At 27.7% G+C, this 20,387-nt stretch overlaps 1 protein-coding gene across 1 annotated transcript in view; it reads right to left on the minus strand.

The window, feature by feature from the left end:
- LOC109595441 (carbonic anhydrase-related protein 10) overlaps window positions 1-20,387 on the minus strand; it is a 171,738-nt gene that overhangs the window by 104,802 nt on the left and 46,549 nt on the right. Inside the window, exon 3 of the mRNA XM_020010789.2 lies at window positions 4,833-4,883. Coding sequence (XP_019866348.1) covers window positions 4,833-4,883 — 51 coding nt within the window. The remainder of the gene's footprint in view (window positions 1-4,832; window positions 4,884-20,387) is intronic.

Below are 20,387 nucleotides of genomic sequence, written 5' to 3' on the forward strand. Positions count from 1 at the left end.
AGTGACTCAATTAACTCCTTTCATAAGGACAAATAATTTTATTTTGATGGTTACTTGTCGAAGAGTTTTTGTGCTATTCTAGTAGTAACATATTATAATTTTAGTTATATAAGTGGCTTATAGAAGCCGAATTATTGGTTTAAAATAGACAAGATAGTGTGTGGAAATTGCCAATTAGAGGAACTGGAGTTGAAACTCTGTTTGGAATTGTTGGAGAGTGTGGTCAAAAGAAGCTCGTGAACAACGTGAGAGAGGTTCAGAAAGACATTAAGCGAACGTCAAGTATAATTGCCAACCAGATGTTTATAGAAGAAGAAATACTTTTTACAAAGAATAGTGTGGTGCAGAGAACGACAGCTTTGGTATATGGAATAAGGTAGAATTATGATTTTGGGAACCATTGTGTATGGTAGTCGGTCATCTTTAGCTTTTAATTGAGTTTGGAGTATTTCTAACATTATAATGTCACCTGTCCATGGTAATGTATGATGATACTGATCAAAATATTCAGTATTTTTGTTTGAATTTTTAATATTTTATATACTTTTAATTACCCTAAAAAGTACAACAAAAATATATTTTCCATCTCAGTGTTTTATTTAATAATTTAAACATTTTTCCCTTAATATAATTTAAACATTTATTTTTCAATATTTTGCTCTTATTTCAATAATCCTTTAAAAATATTGCAATGCATAACAATGCATAATAAATATTTTTATTTTATTTCCATTAATTTTATTTGGTTTAAATTTTATATAGATAAAGAGAAATGTATAATCTACGGATTAAAAATATTTTACCTCATAAAGCTTTTAAATGCCTATGAATATTACATACAGTAAGTACTTTATAAATAAATTACTGTAAAATAAATTTAGAACAAAAATATAAACTATTAATTTAATTAATTACAATAATAATAAAAATAATAATATTGACTATATTATGTATTACACATTTTATACCTTTCAAAATGTTATTATTGATAAGTAGGGTACTTTAGTACCTTTTGTACTATTTTAAATCATAATTTATAATAATTATGATAAACACACATTTATTATATTCATAACTTGCTATGTATTTAATTTAATAACTCGAACATTTTTTGTGGCAAATCATGGTTCTAGTTATCGAAGTTCGACTTTATTTCAGTTCCATCAAAGCACAATATCACGGCCAAAATCGACCGGCCGATTTGAAACTGAACGGGCCAACGATTAAAAATGCCCACTCATTTAAATGGTTCATAATTGGATTGCACCGACGTGCCGCCCAGCGAAAATTCAATTAAACCTAATTACCCCCCGAGAACGGCAATTAAACTCGGGCCCGTGATGACGATAAGAGCCCACATCGGCCACATTTAAATATGGCGAAGTCGGCCCACGACACATCAATCACCGTTTGAAAGATAGGAAATGAACAAACTCGGCTCCCGATTTCATATACGGGTTTCATGTGCTCCTTTTGTTCCGCCGTTGTGATACACCGTTGATTGACTCGCACGAAAACGTACCGCGCCGGTATCGGAAGTTTTGGGGTGTTTTATGGGTTTTTTTTCGGGGCGATTTCGGTTTATTAATGGGACGGAGGGAGTGGGGTTGATGGAGTCGCAACTCGGTTTTGGTTTACTTAAAATGAAAATAAGAAAAGATAAGATCATTTGTGGTGTCTCTTTTAGGGCTTGAAATGCTGTGGATTATTTATTGATATATTATAGTAGAAGCTGTAAATAATATTATTTAAATTTTTTTCTTACTATCACAGTTATATACCTTGTACTTTGATAATAACTAATTTATTTAGATTTATTTTATTTAATTATGATTTTTATGGCATATATATAATTTATATAATTTAAATTCTTTAGACTTTTCTTAATAAAATACTAATTTTCCAATAGTTTTTTAAATTCTTTTTACATTCCTTTCGAAGTTTTTTTAAGCTTTTTTAATATATTTATTTACTAATCTTAAAAATATAAAAAGTGTTTACAACTTATAAAACATAATTTTTCAAATTAATTAGGTTTTACATATGTTAAATACCTTGGATTTTTTTAATTGTTTGAATTTTTTCGAGTTTTTAAATTAAATTTTGATATTTAAAATTTTTTGCTAGTGTATTTTAATATTTTTATATATTTTATTTACATTTAAATTCGATTATTGTAAAATTTGGTACTTACTTACCTATATTTTATTTTACATTTTTCTCTAAACATTTCTAAATTAAATTTATAATTTTATATATATTTTTATTAACCACCATTTTAAAATAATTGCATACAGTTATGAACTTAATTATACTAAAGTTGTATTTTATACTTTTAATTAAGTTTTTAATGTATTCTTTAAATACATATCGTAATCTATTTTGTTTTTCTAGCAATAACATTAAGTGTTACAAAAAGTTTATTATATTTATTATCTATACATTATTCGTTAAAACCAACTAGAAAATATACATATAGATATATAACAAATAGTAATTATAACTTGATTGTTTGAATTATTTGGTTTTTTTTAAATCTTTATGTTCTTCAGATTTTTACATTTTTTTAAATTTTTGTATTCTCTCTTCAGATTCCTCAGATTCTTCAGATTCCTCAGATTCCTCAGATTCTTCAGATTCTTCAGATTCTTCAGATTCTTCAGATTCTTCAGATTCTTCAGATTCTTCAGATTCTTCAGATTCTACAGATTCTTCAGATTCTCCAGATTCTTCAGATTCTTCAGATTCTTCAGATTCTTCAGATTCTTCAGATTCTTCAGATTCTTCAGATTCTTCAGATTCTTCAGATTATTCAGATTCTTTAGATTCTTCAGATTCTTCAGATTCTTCAGATTCTTCAGATTCTTCAGATTCTTCAGATTCTTCAGATTATTTAGTTTATATAGTTTATATATATTCTTTAATTTCTTTACATTTTTTAGATTCCTTGTTTTTTTAGTTCAGTTTTAGAATCTTTATATTCTTCAGATTTTTCAGATTATTTTATTTAATTTTTTAGAAACTTTAGTGTCTTTGGATTTTTGGATTCTTTAAATTCTTTAGAATCTTGAATTTAGAATATTTTTCAGATCTTTCAGATACATAAAAAAAATTCAGATGCTTTAAATTTTAAAATTCTTTAGAACTAATTAAAAACATGAACTATAATATATACAAATTGATATATAAAAATTAACCTTTTTTAATAATAATTATTAGAAAATATTTATAATTATGTTATTAAATCAAAATCAAATAAATTACCTAAATAAAAATATTACTGTTTGTTACTCGTTACTAAAAAGAAGGAAATAGTTTAATTTAAAGTAACAAAATGGATAGAATAAATCATATTATAGAAATATACAGAGTGATTAAACTAACTTAATGTAATAATTTAATGTATATGGAGGATGAAAAAAATAATTTTTTATAACAATTTTAGGATTACTTTTATAATTTACTTTGAAGGGGCTATCATGTTATTTTCACTGGAACACTCTGTGTATCTCTGGATTTTTAAATTTTAAATTCAACTGCAAATAAGATGGTTTAATCATGTTCTATACCTAAACTCAATAGTTTTTGAGTTATTTATTTTAAACTTTTGACATTTATTTCCTAATTAAAATATCTGTAATACCATCAATTTTGATACTAGATAGTTCATTTTTGGCGTCATTTGTTTTTTGTTTCGCTATTTAATTTAATTTATTGGTACCATAAACCAGATAATATATAAATATATAATTAAGAAATCAAGTCTTTTCTCGTAATAATTTTTAGAAAATATTTCTAAGTATGTCTGTAATTTAAATATACAATTAATTACATAAACAAATATAAATTTAATGTTCATTCCTGGTTACTCAAAAGAAAGAAGGAATTTAATTAAAACGAGCAAAATTGAAACGATAATTAGAATATATTTATAAGCCAATTAGTAATTTTAAATTAATTAATTGCCTACAAATATTCTTTTATAAACATTTATTACCTCATAACGCGTTACATATATTTAAGTAATTTTCTTGTACATAATTAAATATAATATTTTTTTTAAACGTTTATATAAATTTTACAAATCAGTCATAAATATTATTGACAATTGGATTAATTTAATCACAATATATCCTTTAATATGAAATTAAATTATAATATATTTCTGTTTAGTTAAATTTACATTATAAAATAATAAATTTCCTAAACCATATCACAATTGGTCCATGAATACATTTATATTTAAATAAACTATAAATTATAGGAGAATTGGTTTAGCATTATGAAATAGTTTATGCCGCATTTGAACACGACCTCAAATTTCATTTCGCACAGCTTTATTGCATAATAACAGCAGGATCAAAGTTAAAGTTCTTATATTGAAAACTACCCCGTACCACTTCCATATTCCGGCCGCCATTCGGAAACTTTGATTTATGACCCGATGGAGTAGAATCGAACTCGAAAATATAAATATTATCCGAACACTTTTAAAGCGGTCTGACATATAAATTAATATTCCTTTAAGATTAAAGCATTTCGGTAGTGCGAAAGCGGAAAATAAATTTCCGTATTGACATTAACTACCCGGCAAACTAGAGTTTTCAAGTTGGAACATTTATTATGTATTAGGTTTTTCAACTTACGCAGTATTTTCAACTTTTTAAATTGATAAATGAACTGTTATCTCCTTCTTAGAACTTTTTTAAAGTGATAGTTTATGTCTTTTCAGACACATCCGTAACCCACGCACCATTTATTATTATTTTATTCTTACAATTTTTTGTCGAAAAAAATTTTGTTTTGTGCTACTTAGAAATTTATTAACTTACCGGATATGCCGTCGTATGTCCACCATTCCTCCCAGCTTACTGCTTTGGTATCTGAAATAAAATATAAAAATTAATATATTATATTGTTGGATATTTTTAATTTCCTTCCAATATTTGTTACCTAAGTTATTTTTATATTATTTGTACTCTAATATCTTTAATTTGAATAAATTGTTAAAAAAATATCCTTTAGATTCTTTAGATACTTTAGATTCTTTAGATTCTTTAGATTCTTTAGATTCTTTAGATTCTTTAGATTCTTTAGATTCTTTAGATTCTTTAGATTCTTTAGATTCTTTAGATTCTTTAGATTCTTTAGATTCTTTAGATTCTTTAGATTCTTTAGATTCTTTAGATTCTTTAGATTCTTTAGATTCTTTAGATTCTTTAGATTCTTTAGATTCTTTAGATTCTTTAGATTCTTTAGATTCTTTAGATTCTTTAGATTCTTTAGATTCTTTAGATTCTTTAGATTCTTTAGATTCTTTAGATTCTTTAGATTCTTTAGATTCTTTAGATTCTTTAGATTCTTTAGATTCTTTAGATTCTTTAGATTCTTTAGATTCTTTAGATTCTTTAGATTCTTTAGATTCTTTAGATTCTTTAGATTCTTTAGATTCTTTAGATTCTTTAGATTCTTTAGATTCTTTAGATTCTTTAGATTCTTTAGATTCTTTAGATTCTTTAGATTCTTTAGATTCTTTAGATTCTTTAGATTCTTTAGATTCTTTAGATTCTTTAGATTCTTTAGATTCTTTAGATTCTTTAGATTCTTTAGATTCTTTAGATTCTTTAGATTCTTTAGATTCTTTAGATTCTTTAGATTCTTTAGATTCTTTAGATTCTTTAGATTCTTTAGATTCTTTAGATTCTTTAGATTCTTTAGATTCTTTAGATTCTTTAGATTCTTTAGATTCTTTAGATTCTTTAGATTCTTTAGATTCTTTAGATTCTTTAGATTCTTTAGATTCTTTAGATTCTTTAGATTCTTTAGATTCTTTAGATTCTTTAGATTCTTTAGATTCTTTAGATTCTTTAGATTCTTTAGATTCTTTAGATTCTTTAGATTCTTTAGATTCTTTAGATTCTTTAGATTCTTTAGATTCTTTAGATTCTTTAGATTCTTTAGATTCTTTAGATTCTTTAGATTCTTTAGATTCTTTAGATTCTTTAGATTCTTTAGATTCTTTAGATTCTTTAGATTCTTTAGATTCTTTAGATTCTTTAGATTCTTTAGATTCTTTAGATTCTTTAGATTCTTTAGATTCTTTAGATTCTTTAGATTCTTTAGATTCTTTAGATTCTTTAGATTCTTTAGATTCTTTAGATTCTTTAGATTCTTTAGATTCTTTAGATTCTTTAGATTCTTTAGATTCTTTAGATTCTTTAGATTCTTTAGATTCTTTAGATTCTTTAGATTCTTTAGATTCTTTAGATTCTTTAGATTCTTTAGATTCTTTAGATTCTTTAGATTCTTTAGATTCTTTAGATTCTTTAGATTCTTTAGATTCTTTAGATTCTTTAGATTCTTTAGATTCTTTAGATTCTTTAGATTCTTTAGATTCTTTAGATTCTTTAGATTCTTTAGATTCTTTAGATTCTTTAGATTCTTTAGATTCTTTAGATTCTTTAGATTCTTTAGATTCTTTAGATTCTTTAGATTCTTTAGATTCTTTAGATTCTTTAGATTCTTTAGATTCTTTAGATTCTTTAGATTCTTTAGATTCTTTAGATTCTTTAGATTCTTTAGATTCTTTAGATTCTTTAGATTCTTTAGATTCTTTAGATTCTTTAGATTCTTTAGATTCTTTAGATTCTTTAGATTCTTTAGATTCTTTAGATTCTTTAGATTATTTAGATTCTTTAGATTCTTTAGATTCTTTAGATTGTTTAGATTGTTTAGATTGTTTAGATTGTTTAGATTGTTTAGATTGTTTAGATTGTTTAGATTGTTTAGATTGTTTAGATTGTTTAGATTGTTTAGATTGTTTAGATTGTTTAGATTGTTTAGATTGTTTAGATTGTTTAGATTGTTTAGATTGTTTAGATTGTTTAGATTGTTTAGATTGTTTAGATTGTTTAGATTGTTTAGATTGTTTAGATTGTTTAGATTGTTTAGATTGTTTAGATTGTTTAGATTGTTTAGATTGTTTAGATTGTTTAGATTGTTTAGATTGTTTAGATTGTTTAGATTGTTTAGATTGTTTAGATTGTTTAGATTGTTTAGATTGTTTAGATTGTTTAGATTGTTTAGATTGTTTAGATTGTTTAGATTGTTTAGATTGTTTAGATTGTTTAGATTGTTTAGATTGTTTAGATTGTTTAGATTGTTTAGATTGTTTAGATTGTTTAGATTGTTTAGATTGTTTAGATTGTTTAGATTGTTTAGATTGTTTAGATTGTTTAGATTGTTTAGATTGTTTAGATTGTTTAGATTGTTTAGATTGTTTAGATTGTTTAGATTGTTTAGATTGTTTAGATTGTTTAGATTGTTTAGATTGTTTAGATTGTTTGTTTAGATTCTTTAGATTCTTTAGATTCTTTAGATTCTTTAGATTCTTTAGATTCTTTAGATTCTTTAGATTTTTTAGATTCTTTAGATTCTTTAGATTCTTTAGATTCTTTAGATTCTTTAGATTCTTTAGATTCTTTAGATTCTTTAGATTCTTTAGATTGATTCTTTAGATTTATTAGATTCTTTAGATTCTTTAGACTATTTAGATTCTTTAGATTGTTTTTCTTTAGATTCTTTAACTTCTCTAGATTCTTCATGTTCTTTAAATTCTTTAGATTATTTAGACTCCTTAGATTCTTTAAATTCTTCAGATTTCTTAGATTTTTCAGATTTTTTAGATTCTTTAAATTTTTTAGATTCTTTAGAATCTTTAGTATCTTTCTTTAGAATCTTTAGGATCTTTCTTTAGAATCTTTAGAATCTTTAAAAGCATTAGAATTTTTAGAAACTTTAAAATCTTTAGAATCTTTCTTTAATATCATTCTTATCTTTAGAATATATAGATTTTTTCTATTGTTCAGATATATACTAATTTTTCAGTTACTTACAATTTTTTATTATTTGTATAATTATATATCATATTATTTATATTTAACTGATTTTTTTATATGTTTTATATTTATTTGATTCTTTGAATTTTTATTTAAGATTTATTTGAGTTCACTGCCTTTAAAAGTTAAATTACATTAATTTAAAGTGAATATAAAATTGAAACAGTATACAAAAAATATTCTAGTTCCTCAAAGTTCAACAAAAAATAGGCATTAAATTAGTCCTCATTAATTAAATTTCCCTTATCCCCCGTTCATTACCCGCAATCAGTCCGTGTTTACACACCGCCGAATCGCATAAAAGGACTACGCAACAAAATTAACATTCCGCGAGGATTTCGTCGTGTCGTCGTTAAAAAGCTGTTGTGTCTGGCGGCGGGAAAATGCGAAGCCGCGTTTCAATTGATCGCCGACAATAATTGATGCATGGCTGAGTTAGTCCTGTGTAAGCCAATATTTTACAGGCTTTGCAAGGATTACTTCCGACCGCGGACACCCGTCACTCGTTCCAGCCAGGCACGTATCTCATTTTTAATCCGGATTATCTCTCAACTCGTCTGTTTTTTTCCGTTTCTATCCAGGCAACGCTCGTATTTGTCAAGTAGCTACACCGACTAGGCCTGAATCCTACATGATAAATAGTTGTAGTGCGGCCAACGCCGTCTGTACTTGGGTTACATCAATTTTAATAAGGTTTCCGAATTGGAGGCGGGAAAAATTCTATGGCTTATTCAGTCATATATCTTTGTTCGCCGGACATTCAGTTAACCCCCTTTAAATTCTATTCCATTTGATGTAATAGTTTTTCGGCGAAATGCTCACTTCACAATCCCGCAAACAAAATTCGGCTACGTCCCGTTTAAAATTAACAAAATCAATCGTGACAGGCTCAAACATACAGAGATAAAAATTCGGAATCCAATCAAATACACACGCACACACGGATTGATTCGCATCGATGTCAGTCCGTTATTAAAAAATTCATAGCGTTTAATCGTGGGCCGTAATGCAAACAAAACCACGCTCCAAAACCAATATGAGATTGTAGCGTATTTTTCGATTGGGTGCAATTAAAAGTGTCGGCCAACAATGGGACTAATGAAATCTGCGATGTCTCACGAGTGCCATCTGAAGGGTCGATGTGTGATGGCGAGATGAGAGATGGCAGTGGATAAAGGAGATAAAGGATGTCACGGAATGCCACCCTCGAGGCCATCGTTCGTCGCTCGACTTCGGATACATGAAAAATGTTTCAATCAAATTAATGATCGTGTTGCCCAACACTTGACCACACTATGCTAATTTTTGATGGTTGGGTTTGTTGCCCATCAAATGGATGATTGTAGACATAACCCTCTTCTGATCTGATTTGTATGTAGTTTGTCTGCTGTCTCATTATGTTTTAGTACTAAGCCTTGTTTTAGAATACAACTCATTAGAATCCTTAGTTTACAAAGTAGTATACAGTTGTAAGAAACTTATTATGTAGATATGTTTGATGATTTCTTTTTAATCTAATCACAATGAAATAGGAAACAGTTCACATATTTTTTGAGATAACCATATATAATCTTGTACGCATTATTTACACACTGCAGTATAATTTAATGTTACAGAAAACTTCTTTATTATTTTTAATGCATGTAGAAAAACTAAAATAATTGAATTTATCATAAAATGCTCCAGAATAGACTCGTTTAATGTGCAAATAACACTGTCCATACCGTGCTGTGTCCTGAAGAACGATGTTCTTGGAAGACCTTTTGTACAAAAATGACATATTTGTGGAATCGGTGCAGAAAAATTGGTATCAGTCATACGAGATCATATATTGCTCGTTAGAGACTGACTACTCCTCGAGAAGATCGACATTTGGTTATTTCAACAGCGAACAAGAACAGCTTGCCGGTTTGGAAACCTTCACTTTATGGCCACAGGGACACATTTATCTACTCAAAGTAATGCAGCACTTTGAACTGAAAATAACAACAATGAACAATCAAGATTTTAAAGAAGAGTAGAAAAATTCTATTCACTGATGCTTTAAGAATCTTCAAAGTAACTCTTTAAAATCATCCTGATCACCTCATCACTAGACAATTGTCTCAAATATTGTGTGCCCATGCTAATTTTTATGGGTCTTTTTTGGTTATCAAATGAATGATGACAGTGATAAAGCCTGGTGTGATCTGGTTTCTATAAAATTTATCTGATGACCCATTGTGTTAAAGTATTAGGTCGGGCCTTAACGGTTATAGTAAGTTGAAATAAAAGTTGACGCCTTAATCCAGTGCTTCAAGACCGTCGTCTGAGATAAGGAAAGCCATTGAAAAGCTCGTGGAATCCAGCGGTGTCGTATCATTTCATTAACAGTCGGAATTAGATGGAAAAAGTTGGGGACATAAATCCGTTCCTTTGATGGGGTGATTTTCTATTTCGACTCCGCGCTGATGATAATATACGGCAACGGTTTCGAAAAGTACTGGGGATACATTAGGAGAGCGACTCTCTTCGGGGACGGGCTCCCGCCGCAAACCTGTGGACTTCACAGACCCATTCTTTCCTATAAACGGGGGCCGAGCCAGTATTTTCGCGTCACGTCTTTATTATATCCCTCCCGTGGGTCGCACAAAATGTTACATAACTTCTTGTATAAGTCGAAACCCTTTAGCCTCTCGGGATAATAATTTGGCTTTCTGTTGATTTTATTTTGCCCCATTGATAGACGTGGGCTCTTCTTACTCGTTACGTTGCACCACCAACGTGCGACTATTTTATTACGGCCTCCGTGCAACCTACAAACTCTATTTTATTATGGCTGTCTTCGAGGACTTTAGATTTTTGCTCTTATTCTTGTTTATTCTATTTTATTTTTATAACTAGATGAGCATGATGGAACCTTGCATTTTTCCTTAGGATAAATTAGGTCGAGGTAGGTTAGGTTAAATTAGGTTTGGTTAAATTATTATAAATTACTAAAATTTTAATTTAATATTATAAATTAAAATCATATACTTTAGATTCATTCTATTCTTTGGAATCTTTAGATTACTCATATCCTTAAGATTCTTTAAAATTAGATTTAGAACTCTTTAGGTTCTTTGGATTTTATAAATACTTTAGAAGTTCCTTTACATTCATCAGATTCTTTAAATTCTTTAGAATCTTTATACTCTTTAGATTTTCATATTTATTATATTCTTCAGAGTCTTCAGATTCTTCAGATTCTTCAGATTCTTCAGATTCTTCAGATTCTTCCGATTCTTCAGATTCTTCAGATTCTTCAGATTCTTCAGACTCTTCAGATTCTTCAGATTCTTGAGATTCTTTATATTCTTCAGATTCTTCAGTTAATATTAATAATTAAACTTAATTTATTTTAACTTAATTTTAATAATTAATATTTTTTCTGTAAAACAAAGAGAATATATAAATTAAATAAAAGGCAAGTTTCATAATTACTTCGATTTTGGATTGATGATATCCTATATAGTAAATTTTAAAGTATATAAATTAAAGTTGAATAAGATTTAGAGGATATTAAGTTGTAAAGTCAAGGTCAAGATCAGTGTCATATGTGAGGGTAATAAAGAAGATTTAACGTTTCTTAATGTCGTAAAGTTTTATATTGGAAGTTCAGTTTAAGTATGATAGAAATAGTTTATAAATGTTTCATTTAAGTAAAAAAGTAATAAAAAACTTTAAATTACATTAAAATATAAAGTGTAAATGACAAAATAGAAAATTATAAGGATATTCAATAGACGGTCTACAGACTAGAAATTATTTTAAATCATTTATAATTTTATTAATTGAAAGTAACTTAATTTTGTCATCAAAAAATTACTTACTATTGTTTAAATATACTTTAAAAATGAGGATTTTTAGCAAAATCTATCTAGAAATTTATATCTATGAAATTTTGGCGAGTTTTAAAAAAATGTTTAAAAGTCTGAATTTTTAGTTATTTTCTGTTCTCCAATTTTCTATGTTATTGAGAATATGCTATAAAATAATTTTGTCAAACAATTATTTATTATTGTTTAAGTATACATTAAAAATGAAACAAATTTTAATTTAAACCTTGTATTAAAAAATTGCAAAAAAAATAATTTTTAACAATAAATATTAAAAAATATATTTTTGTCCCTTCAAAATTTATTGCTATGACCAGCAATATATTCAGACTTATCACTCACTAAACAAGTTTGGCACAACATAGGCTCATGGAATGAGGAAACTTAAGACAAAATTGACTACCTCATGAGATTAATGCCATAGTGATAAAAAAAAATAATAAAAATATTTAATATTTTAATGAGAATTTTTAGTCATTTTCAATTTCTTTCAATTTTCTATGTTACTGATTATATTTCATTGAATTTAATCATGATATTAATTATTTTTTATTGTTTAAATATTTATTATTGTTTAAATTTACTTAATATATTTAAACCAAAATGAAATGAAAGACTCTACAAAGCATTCTTGATAAACACAATTAAAACTCACCCCAAACTTCGACAGATTTTTATCAAAATACTTTATTAAAATCACACAACCCAAGCACAGAAACCACCAAATACTACACGACACGTTCGTGCTACTGACGCCATAAAAATCTATTAGATCCAAACTTGTCTTTTAAAACAGCACCGTTGGTAACATTGCATGTGTGATTCATTAAATTAAAAAAATAATTACAATTTTAAATTACAAATTATGTGCGCTATTAATACCAATATAATATTAAAATTCGGTCAAAATAATGCGAATCAATAATGTAACTCGTAAAACGTAAACACAATAAAACAATCATTTTCAGGAATCACATGTGTACGTTGGTAACCCGTATTTATTGCCCGAAATGCTTAGACGGTTAACATTATGCAGTTTTGTGCACAAGACGCGTCCTCAATTTTTTTTCGGTTTTCATGGATTTTTCGGTTGTTTTTTGCAAAAATGTGCCGAGTGTTGTTACATGTGTCGTTTGACTGATTTGTGTATTGTGTACGAAGTATTTGTCGAAAAAACTGGTATGTTTTATTGAGAAATTTCAAACACGCAACATAGTTGGCTATGCATTTTTAATGAATTAGTGAGAATAAGACGCGTTTGTCCGACGTTTTGTCAAAGGGTTTGCAAATATTTATTGATATAAATAATAATAAAGTTAAAATTACGTCAAAATAATACGAATGAATAATGCAACACGCAGAGCCTAAACAATATAAAATTATCGATTTTCGTTTCCAGGAATCACACGTGTACGTTGGTAACCCGTTTTTATTAGCAAAAACGCTTAGGCGGTTAATGGCATGCAGTTTTGTGTACAAGACGCGTCATATGTTTTTCGTCGGTTTTCATAGATTTTTATATTGTGTTGGTTGAGAAAATGTGTTGGGTCATCTTATACGTGTCGTGCGAATAATTTGGTGTTTTCTTAACAAAGAATTCATCAAAATTACCGGTAGTTTTACTGAGAAACTTAAAACGTCTGACATGTAATCAAGTTGGCTTTGAATTTTCAATGGCGGAATTTTTGATGGTGACAGATTTTTCGTCGGTTTTCGCTGTTTTTGTTGTAAAAATGTATTGTGGACTAATTTGTGTTGTTCGACTGATTTATGTGGTTTGAATGAAGGATTTATCAAAATTACTGGTAAGTTTTATTGAGAAATTTAAAACACACATAATTTACAGTAGGCTATGAAAATTTAATAGGGAATATTTGTAAACAAATGGCGTTCTTGATTTTTCGTCGATATTCACAGATTTTTCTATTGTTTGTTGCGTAAATGTGCGGTGTGGTCTGATACGTATTGTCTGATTTGAACGAAAGATTTGTCGAAATTACTGGTGAGTTTTACTAAGTAATTTAAAACATACAATTTAATAGTTGGCTATGAATTTTCAATGGCGGAATTTTTGAAAGAACGTCGGGTATACGATTTTTTGTCGGTTTTTACAGATTTTTGTGTTGTTTTTATTGTAAAAATGTGTCTTGCGGTCCAATATGTATCATTCGACTGATTTGTGTAATTTGAATGAAGGATTTATAAATTACTGATAAGTTTTATTAAGAAATTTAAAACACACAATTTTACAGTAGGCTATGGGTTTTTAATAGGGAATTTTTGTGAACAAGTGACTTTCTTGATTTTTCATCGATTAACACAGATTTTTCTATTGAGCTTGTTGAGTAAATGTGCGATGTGGTATTATACGTGTTGTTTGACTTATTTGTGTGATTTGATTGAAGGATTTGTCGAAATTACTAGAAAGCTTTATTGAAAAATTTAATATATATTTTTTACATTTGGCTATAAAATTTTAATGAACTAAAATGCATTTAGAGAATGATTTTACTTCTATGTTAAAGTGTTAAGTGAGGCCCATTTGAAAGCAGGACACCTCCATAAAAATTGTACTTTTTGTCCGAGTGAAAATATGTATAGTCAAAATGTCACGTTTTTGAGACAAAATCATATTCTTAATACATACTATTTATTCCATAAGTTAGATTTATTATAAAAAAAATTGCTACTATAATTTCTTCAATTTTTATACCTAAAAATTACCCTGTGAGTTTCGGTTTTGGGCCAAAAAAGTGATATTTTGTCTAGAACATATGTAGATATTTTCATGCTTTACAATTGAAAAAAAAGTTTGTCAAAATCGGATAAAAAGTACAAATTTTGGGGGTGTGTCCCACTTTCAAATAGGCCACACTGTATATTATATTATAATATTATACTTGACTATGAAATTTTAATAAACAAAAGTTCACACAATTATTTTATATCTATGTTCAGAGACAAATAATAATTGAATATTTTTTAACTTTAATTATAAAAAGAAATTCTGTCTATTAAATATGTTATGTTTTGTAAACAAATATAATTTACATATGAAATATTTAATTTACCATTACATCATTCAAAACCCAAAAACAAACAAATTGCATGACATATTTAATTAGTTACTTTTACACCCTTAAACACTCCCTAATATCACTCATTTCTATTCATTTATGCAAAACCCTATAGCTAATTATTTGTCATTGAAACCATCGATTAAATTTAGCCAGTGTATGTTGGTTACTTCATTTTTTATTTTAAATTACATGATATTACGTTATTAAATAATTTCAAAAATTATTTTTTTATACACACAGTAGTAGGAACAAGTTTTCGTTCATTCACTTAAAATTTAAATTCATTAAATGGTGGTGTATATGAAAAAAGTATTTGAGGCTCAAAATAGTTCTAGCAACATGAATACATACATTTACGTAGTTGTCGATAGAGTCAACATGTCACAATGGGGAGGAACGAAATACTTCAAGTTAAAACCGGAGACAGTACATCCAACTATAGTAAACAAATTCCTTAGTAAAGTTCAAATGTACGATAACAAAAGGAGCGGGGGCAATAAATTAAACGGAAATCGGAATTTTTGAATGGCTGATAAGAACCGGGTGCCGTTTAGATATCTCCAATTATATCAAATAAGTGCTAGTAAAGTTGCTCCCAAGCAACTAAAAGTTAAAGCCGGGGAAAAGTCGAGCTGGAAGTTGGCCTCTGTTAATTGCATTACCTGCTGATATTCCATCTACAATGAAAGTGACCGAGAAACGAGCTTACGAGGCTCCCTGACTTGAATAATCCTTACCAATTTTACCGTCACTAATGAAATGCTCCTAAAAACCCGAACAAACTAATTCCAACATCGAATAACTTTTATTTAACCGGGACTTTTTCATGTTTTCCCATGTTTCACTTTAATTATTTATGGACGGTGTTACTGCAGGTGATTTTATCCTTCCTTGTTGCAATTTGTTTCGCACCCGTTCGACAAATTAACTTTTTTATCTTTCCCTTTCGTTGCCCCGGCCGAAAATCGGCAAACGAAAATGAGACGTTAATTTTCAATGGATTTGTTGCTTTCGTTGAACGTGAACGGTGGGAAGTAGTCACTCAAATAAAGCAGCATGACCTCAGACCACTGCACACAACCTGAATAAGATTAGGAAAAAAGTCAGTTGGAAGTTTTATATGGTTATTGGTGGGCTTGAAAAATTAAACGTTATTTATGATTGGATTTTGTCTGGTAAGTTCTATGAATATTGTAGTAGCCGATGTATCACTTTCAGTTGAAACGTGAACAATGGCAGAAATATACAGTTAAGTAGTGTTCTGTGTGAAATTTACTGGTAAATATTTATTTACTTGTGAATAAAAAATTCAATGGCAAAAAACTTGTGAACTTCTGAGACATAAATAAACGATGGAGAAAGTTTTCCTTTCGTTACACTCTTTGACTACCAAACGACTAAACTTATTACTATCATTAATGTCTCTAACGAAATGATTTTTGTCAGGTTTCATAACGTTTATAATCCTGTCATTAATTGCCAAGATATTAAAGTTCATAAATAAATCAAGGGGAGAAAAGTTAGTTGATTTATGAAGTTTTTAACATCTACCTATAAAATAATATTCTCGTTATGTGGAAAAACTTTGCTCAATTATTTTTAACGTAAAAGTAATTTGATATTTTTGACTGATAGCGTTGAAATTTAAAACTAAACTATATTTATTTTTTATATTAATGTCAGTTTGTTAAAATTTAAGCTTAATTTAACTATATTTTTTTAACCTCGATACAGCTTTTAAGGTCATAATTAATATCTTACAATTCGTAAAACCTAATTTTTGCATTAACATTCACAAGCACTAACATTTAATAACTTTTACTTAACAAACTTCATGTATTTTTATCACACCTTATTGAAATTTGTTTAATATTCGTTCAACAAATTAATGTTTTTATCTTTACTTTTCCCTGCCTTGTTCGAAAATTCACAAACAAATTTGTAGGCATTTGTGTACACATAACCTCAATAAAAAATCAGAAAAAAGGTCAGTTGGAAGTTTTATAGGGTTATTGGTTGGCTTAAACAATTAAATGTTATTTATGATTGGATTTTATTTGATAAATCCTACTGTAGGCAATTTATCACTTTGATTTGTGAACAATGGCATAACGATACAGTTTTATGGAAATTTACATGTAAATATTTTTTTATTGCAAATAAAAAATTCAGTAACAAAAAACTTGTGAACTACTAAGACATAAAGAAACGATATCAAAAGTTTTTTTTTTATTACACAATTATGAAATATTCACTCCCATACGATTAAACTTATAATATCATTAATTTCTAACGAAATTATTTTTATCACTTTTTATACTGATTACGATAATAAAGTTTATAAACATGATTTATGAAGTTTTTATTAACTACTTATAAAATAAAATATTTCCTGACAATTATTTTTTATAACTACCAATTTATTAATATTTAAGCTCCTCTTTTTTTATTTTTTAAACCACAACAAAAATATGTCATTTCAAAAAATTTAAAAACTGTAATTGTGTTATAATTGTTAAAAACTTTAAATTACTCCTAATTTTCACAATTCTTTGCACCTTTTATTCAGCTTTCTATTCCAATTTCACTTTAATTATTTATAAATGTTATTTATTTCAGGTGATTTTATCCTTTCATGTTGAAATTTACTTTGTGCTCGTCCAACAAAGTAACTTTATGATCTTTACTTTTCGCTCTCTTGTCCAAAGATTCATACACAAACGAAAATTCAATTCAATTGGTTTGCTACTTTCAGTAAATTTGTAGGGAGAAAAATGATCTCCCAACTAACGGATATGGTTGAAACTAAAATCTCTGACCACTGCACACGACCTGAATAAAAGATATGGTTATTGGTTGAAACTTGAATATATTAATATTATATTAATATTTATTTATTTGGGAATAAAAAATTCAATGGCAAATTCTTTTAGTCGAAGGTGACCAACAGTTAATTTACACAGATCTAACTAACGTAAATGGTTAACAGTAAGGACTATGACCTCATACAAAACTGTACATAAACTGGATAAAATCAGCAAGACAGTCAGTTTTATATGGTTATTGATTGGCTTAAACAATTAAATGTTATTTATGATTGGATTTTATTTGATAAATCCTACTATAGCAGACAATTTATTACTTTGGATTGAACCTTGAACAATATATAGTTAAGTAATGTTTTATGGAAATTTACATGTAAATATTTCTTTATTGTAAATAAATATTGACTTCCAAACGACTATAAACTTATTACTATCATTAATGTCTCTAACGGAATTATTTGTGTCAGTTTTCATACTGTTTATAATCTTGTCATTAATTGTCACGATTTTAAAGTTTATAAATATATAATCTAGTAGAGAAAAGTTCGTTGATTTATGAAGTTTTTAATAACTACTTATAAAATAAAATCCTTCTTGACATAATTATTTTTTATACTCACCAGTTTATTAATATTTAAGCTTCCATTCAGTTTTTATAGTCACAACACAAATATGTCAATTCATCAGGTTTAAAAACTGTAATAGTGTTATAAATGTTAAAAACCTATAAAGTACACCTAATTTCCACAACTCCCTACCCCTATTATTCTCCTGTCAATTCCAACATCGAATAACTTTTATTAAACGGATTTTTTATGTTTCCCCATGTTTCACTTTAATTATTTATGAATGATATCATTTCAGGTGATTTTATCCTTTCATGTTGAAATTTGCTTTTTACTCGTTGGACAAATTAACTTTATCATCTGTCGTTTGTACTCCTTTGACAGAAAATTCATAAACGAAAATCAGAAGTTAAGTTCCAATGGATTTATTTGTTGCTTTGAGTAAATAAATTTACGGGAAAAGAATGATCTCTCAACTAACGGATATGGTTGAAACTAAAGTAGTATGACCTCAGACTACTGCATACAACCTGAATAAAAGATCAGGAATAAAGTGTGGTGGCAGCTTTATATGGTTATTGGCTGGCTTAAAAAATTAAACGTTATTTGTGATTGGATTTTGTCAGCAGATAAGTCCTATAAATATTCTAGTAGTTGAAGTATCACTTTAGGTTGAGACGTGAACAATGGCACAAACATATAGTTATAAATATAAATATAAAATTCAGTGACGAAAAAACGACGACATAAATAAAAGATTATTCGTTTAGTTTTATGACACGAGTAAACTTATTGGTATCAAGTAGCTAATAAAATTATTGTTGTCGGTTTTTATAACGTTTATCATTAACTGCCAAGTTGTTTAAGATCATAAATAACTCAAGTGAAAAAAGTGCTAAAAAGCACATACTCTTTAAATTTATTTTTTAACTTATTTTAAACGTTTAACACAGACAATGTGGTACAAATGAAAATAAACCCAAACTTACACCATAATTCAGCCATATTATTAAATTTTGTTAATAATATAGTTATGTGTTCCATTTCAAAGTATTAATATAACTGTTGAAGACAAAACTAAACAGATTTAAGTAGCATTAACGAAGAAACAGACGTGGAAAGTAAATTATCGCTAGATAAGTTAGTGGGCTCATAAAACAAATTGCCCAGTAAAATATTTAAGGGCGAAGATGGATATCGCAATAATTTATGATAATTTGCCACTATGTGCACCAAAACTGTACAACACTAACAAAATTATATTTGCTCACTCAATTTCGTGTACAAAAGCTTAATTTACCTCACAGGAGCAATCATTTATATACCCCCTTGTGCCCCGTAGGAGTCTATATTATAAATGACCAATTTCCGCAGTCCTACTTCACATAATTAACAATCCTCCGTGACTAAATTTAACTCATTAACGGGTCGCAATTCGGCTCAATCATGAATAATCATATCAAAGTTTGCGCGACCACCGTCGATACGTCTCGTTCAAAGAACTGTCCTTCATAAATCCTTAACCAGGATCTTAACGTGTAAATTCAAATGGCAAACGGCCAAGTTATACGAGACAGAGAGTCGACCGTGAAATATTCATTAGCCGTGTTAATTATTTAACTGCGTTCATCAAAGGTGTGTGTCACGGATCATTATGCGGTGTTATGGGGGACGGAATTGGTAATGTGCCGCAGATCGAATCGCTTTCCTGTTCCTGTGTTCAATTTCGCGGGGTCTGTGACACTATCGATTCAATCTATAAGATAATTATGCATATTTTTGTTCATAATGTTAATTAATTAATAACATTTTCAGTGGACCATTCTCCTTTTATTCAATTATATGTTTAACACTACTTGAAATTATAAAATTTCTCATTTTCAGGACTCCCAGGAGAAAGAAATAATAAGTATTTCTTATTTTCATTAATTTTACAATATTTATTAATAAATTGTCTTAATTGTGGTTTTATTATTAACATAATTCATATATTATTTATAATTTTCAGAGTAATAAATTTAAAACATAAAAGATTAAATTATAATATTCTTAAAATGTAACTTTTCTGAGAGGATTCTCAGGAAAAAACATTAATAAATATTGCTCAACTGTATTAATTTCACAAGATTTATTAATAAATTATGTTAAATGTAGTTTTATT

Source organism: Aethina tumida, chromosome 7 (genome assembly GCF_024364675.1).
Source record: "Aethina tumida isolate Nest 87 chromosome 7, icAetTumi1.1, whole genome shotgun sequence".
Classification (NCBI taxonomy): Eukaryota; Metazoa; Arthropoda; class Insecta; order Coleoptera; family Nitidulidae; genus Aethina; species Aethina tumida.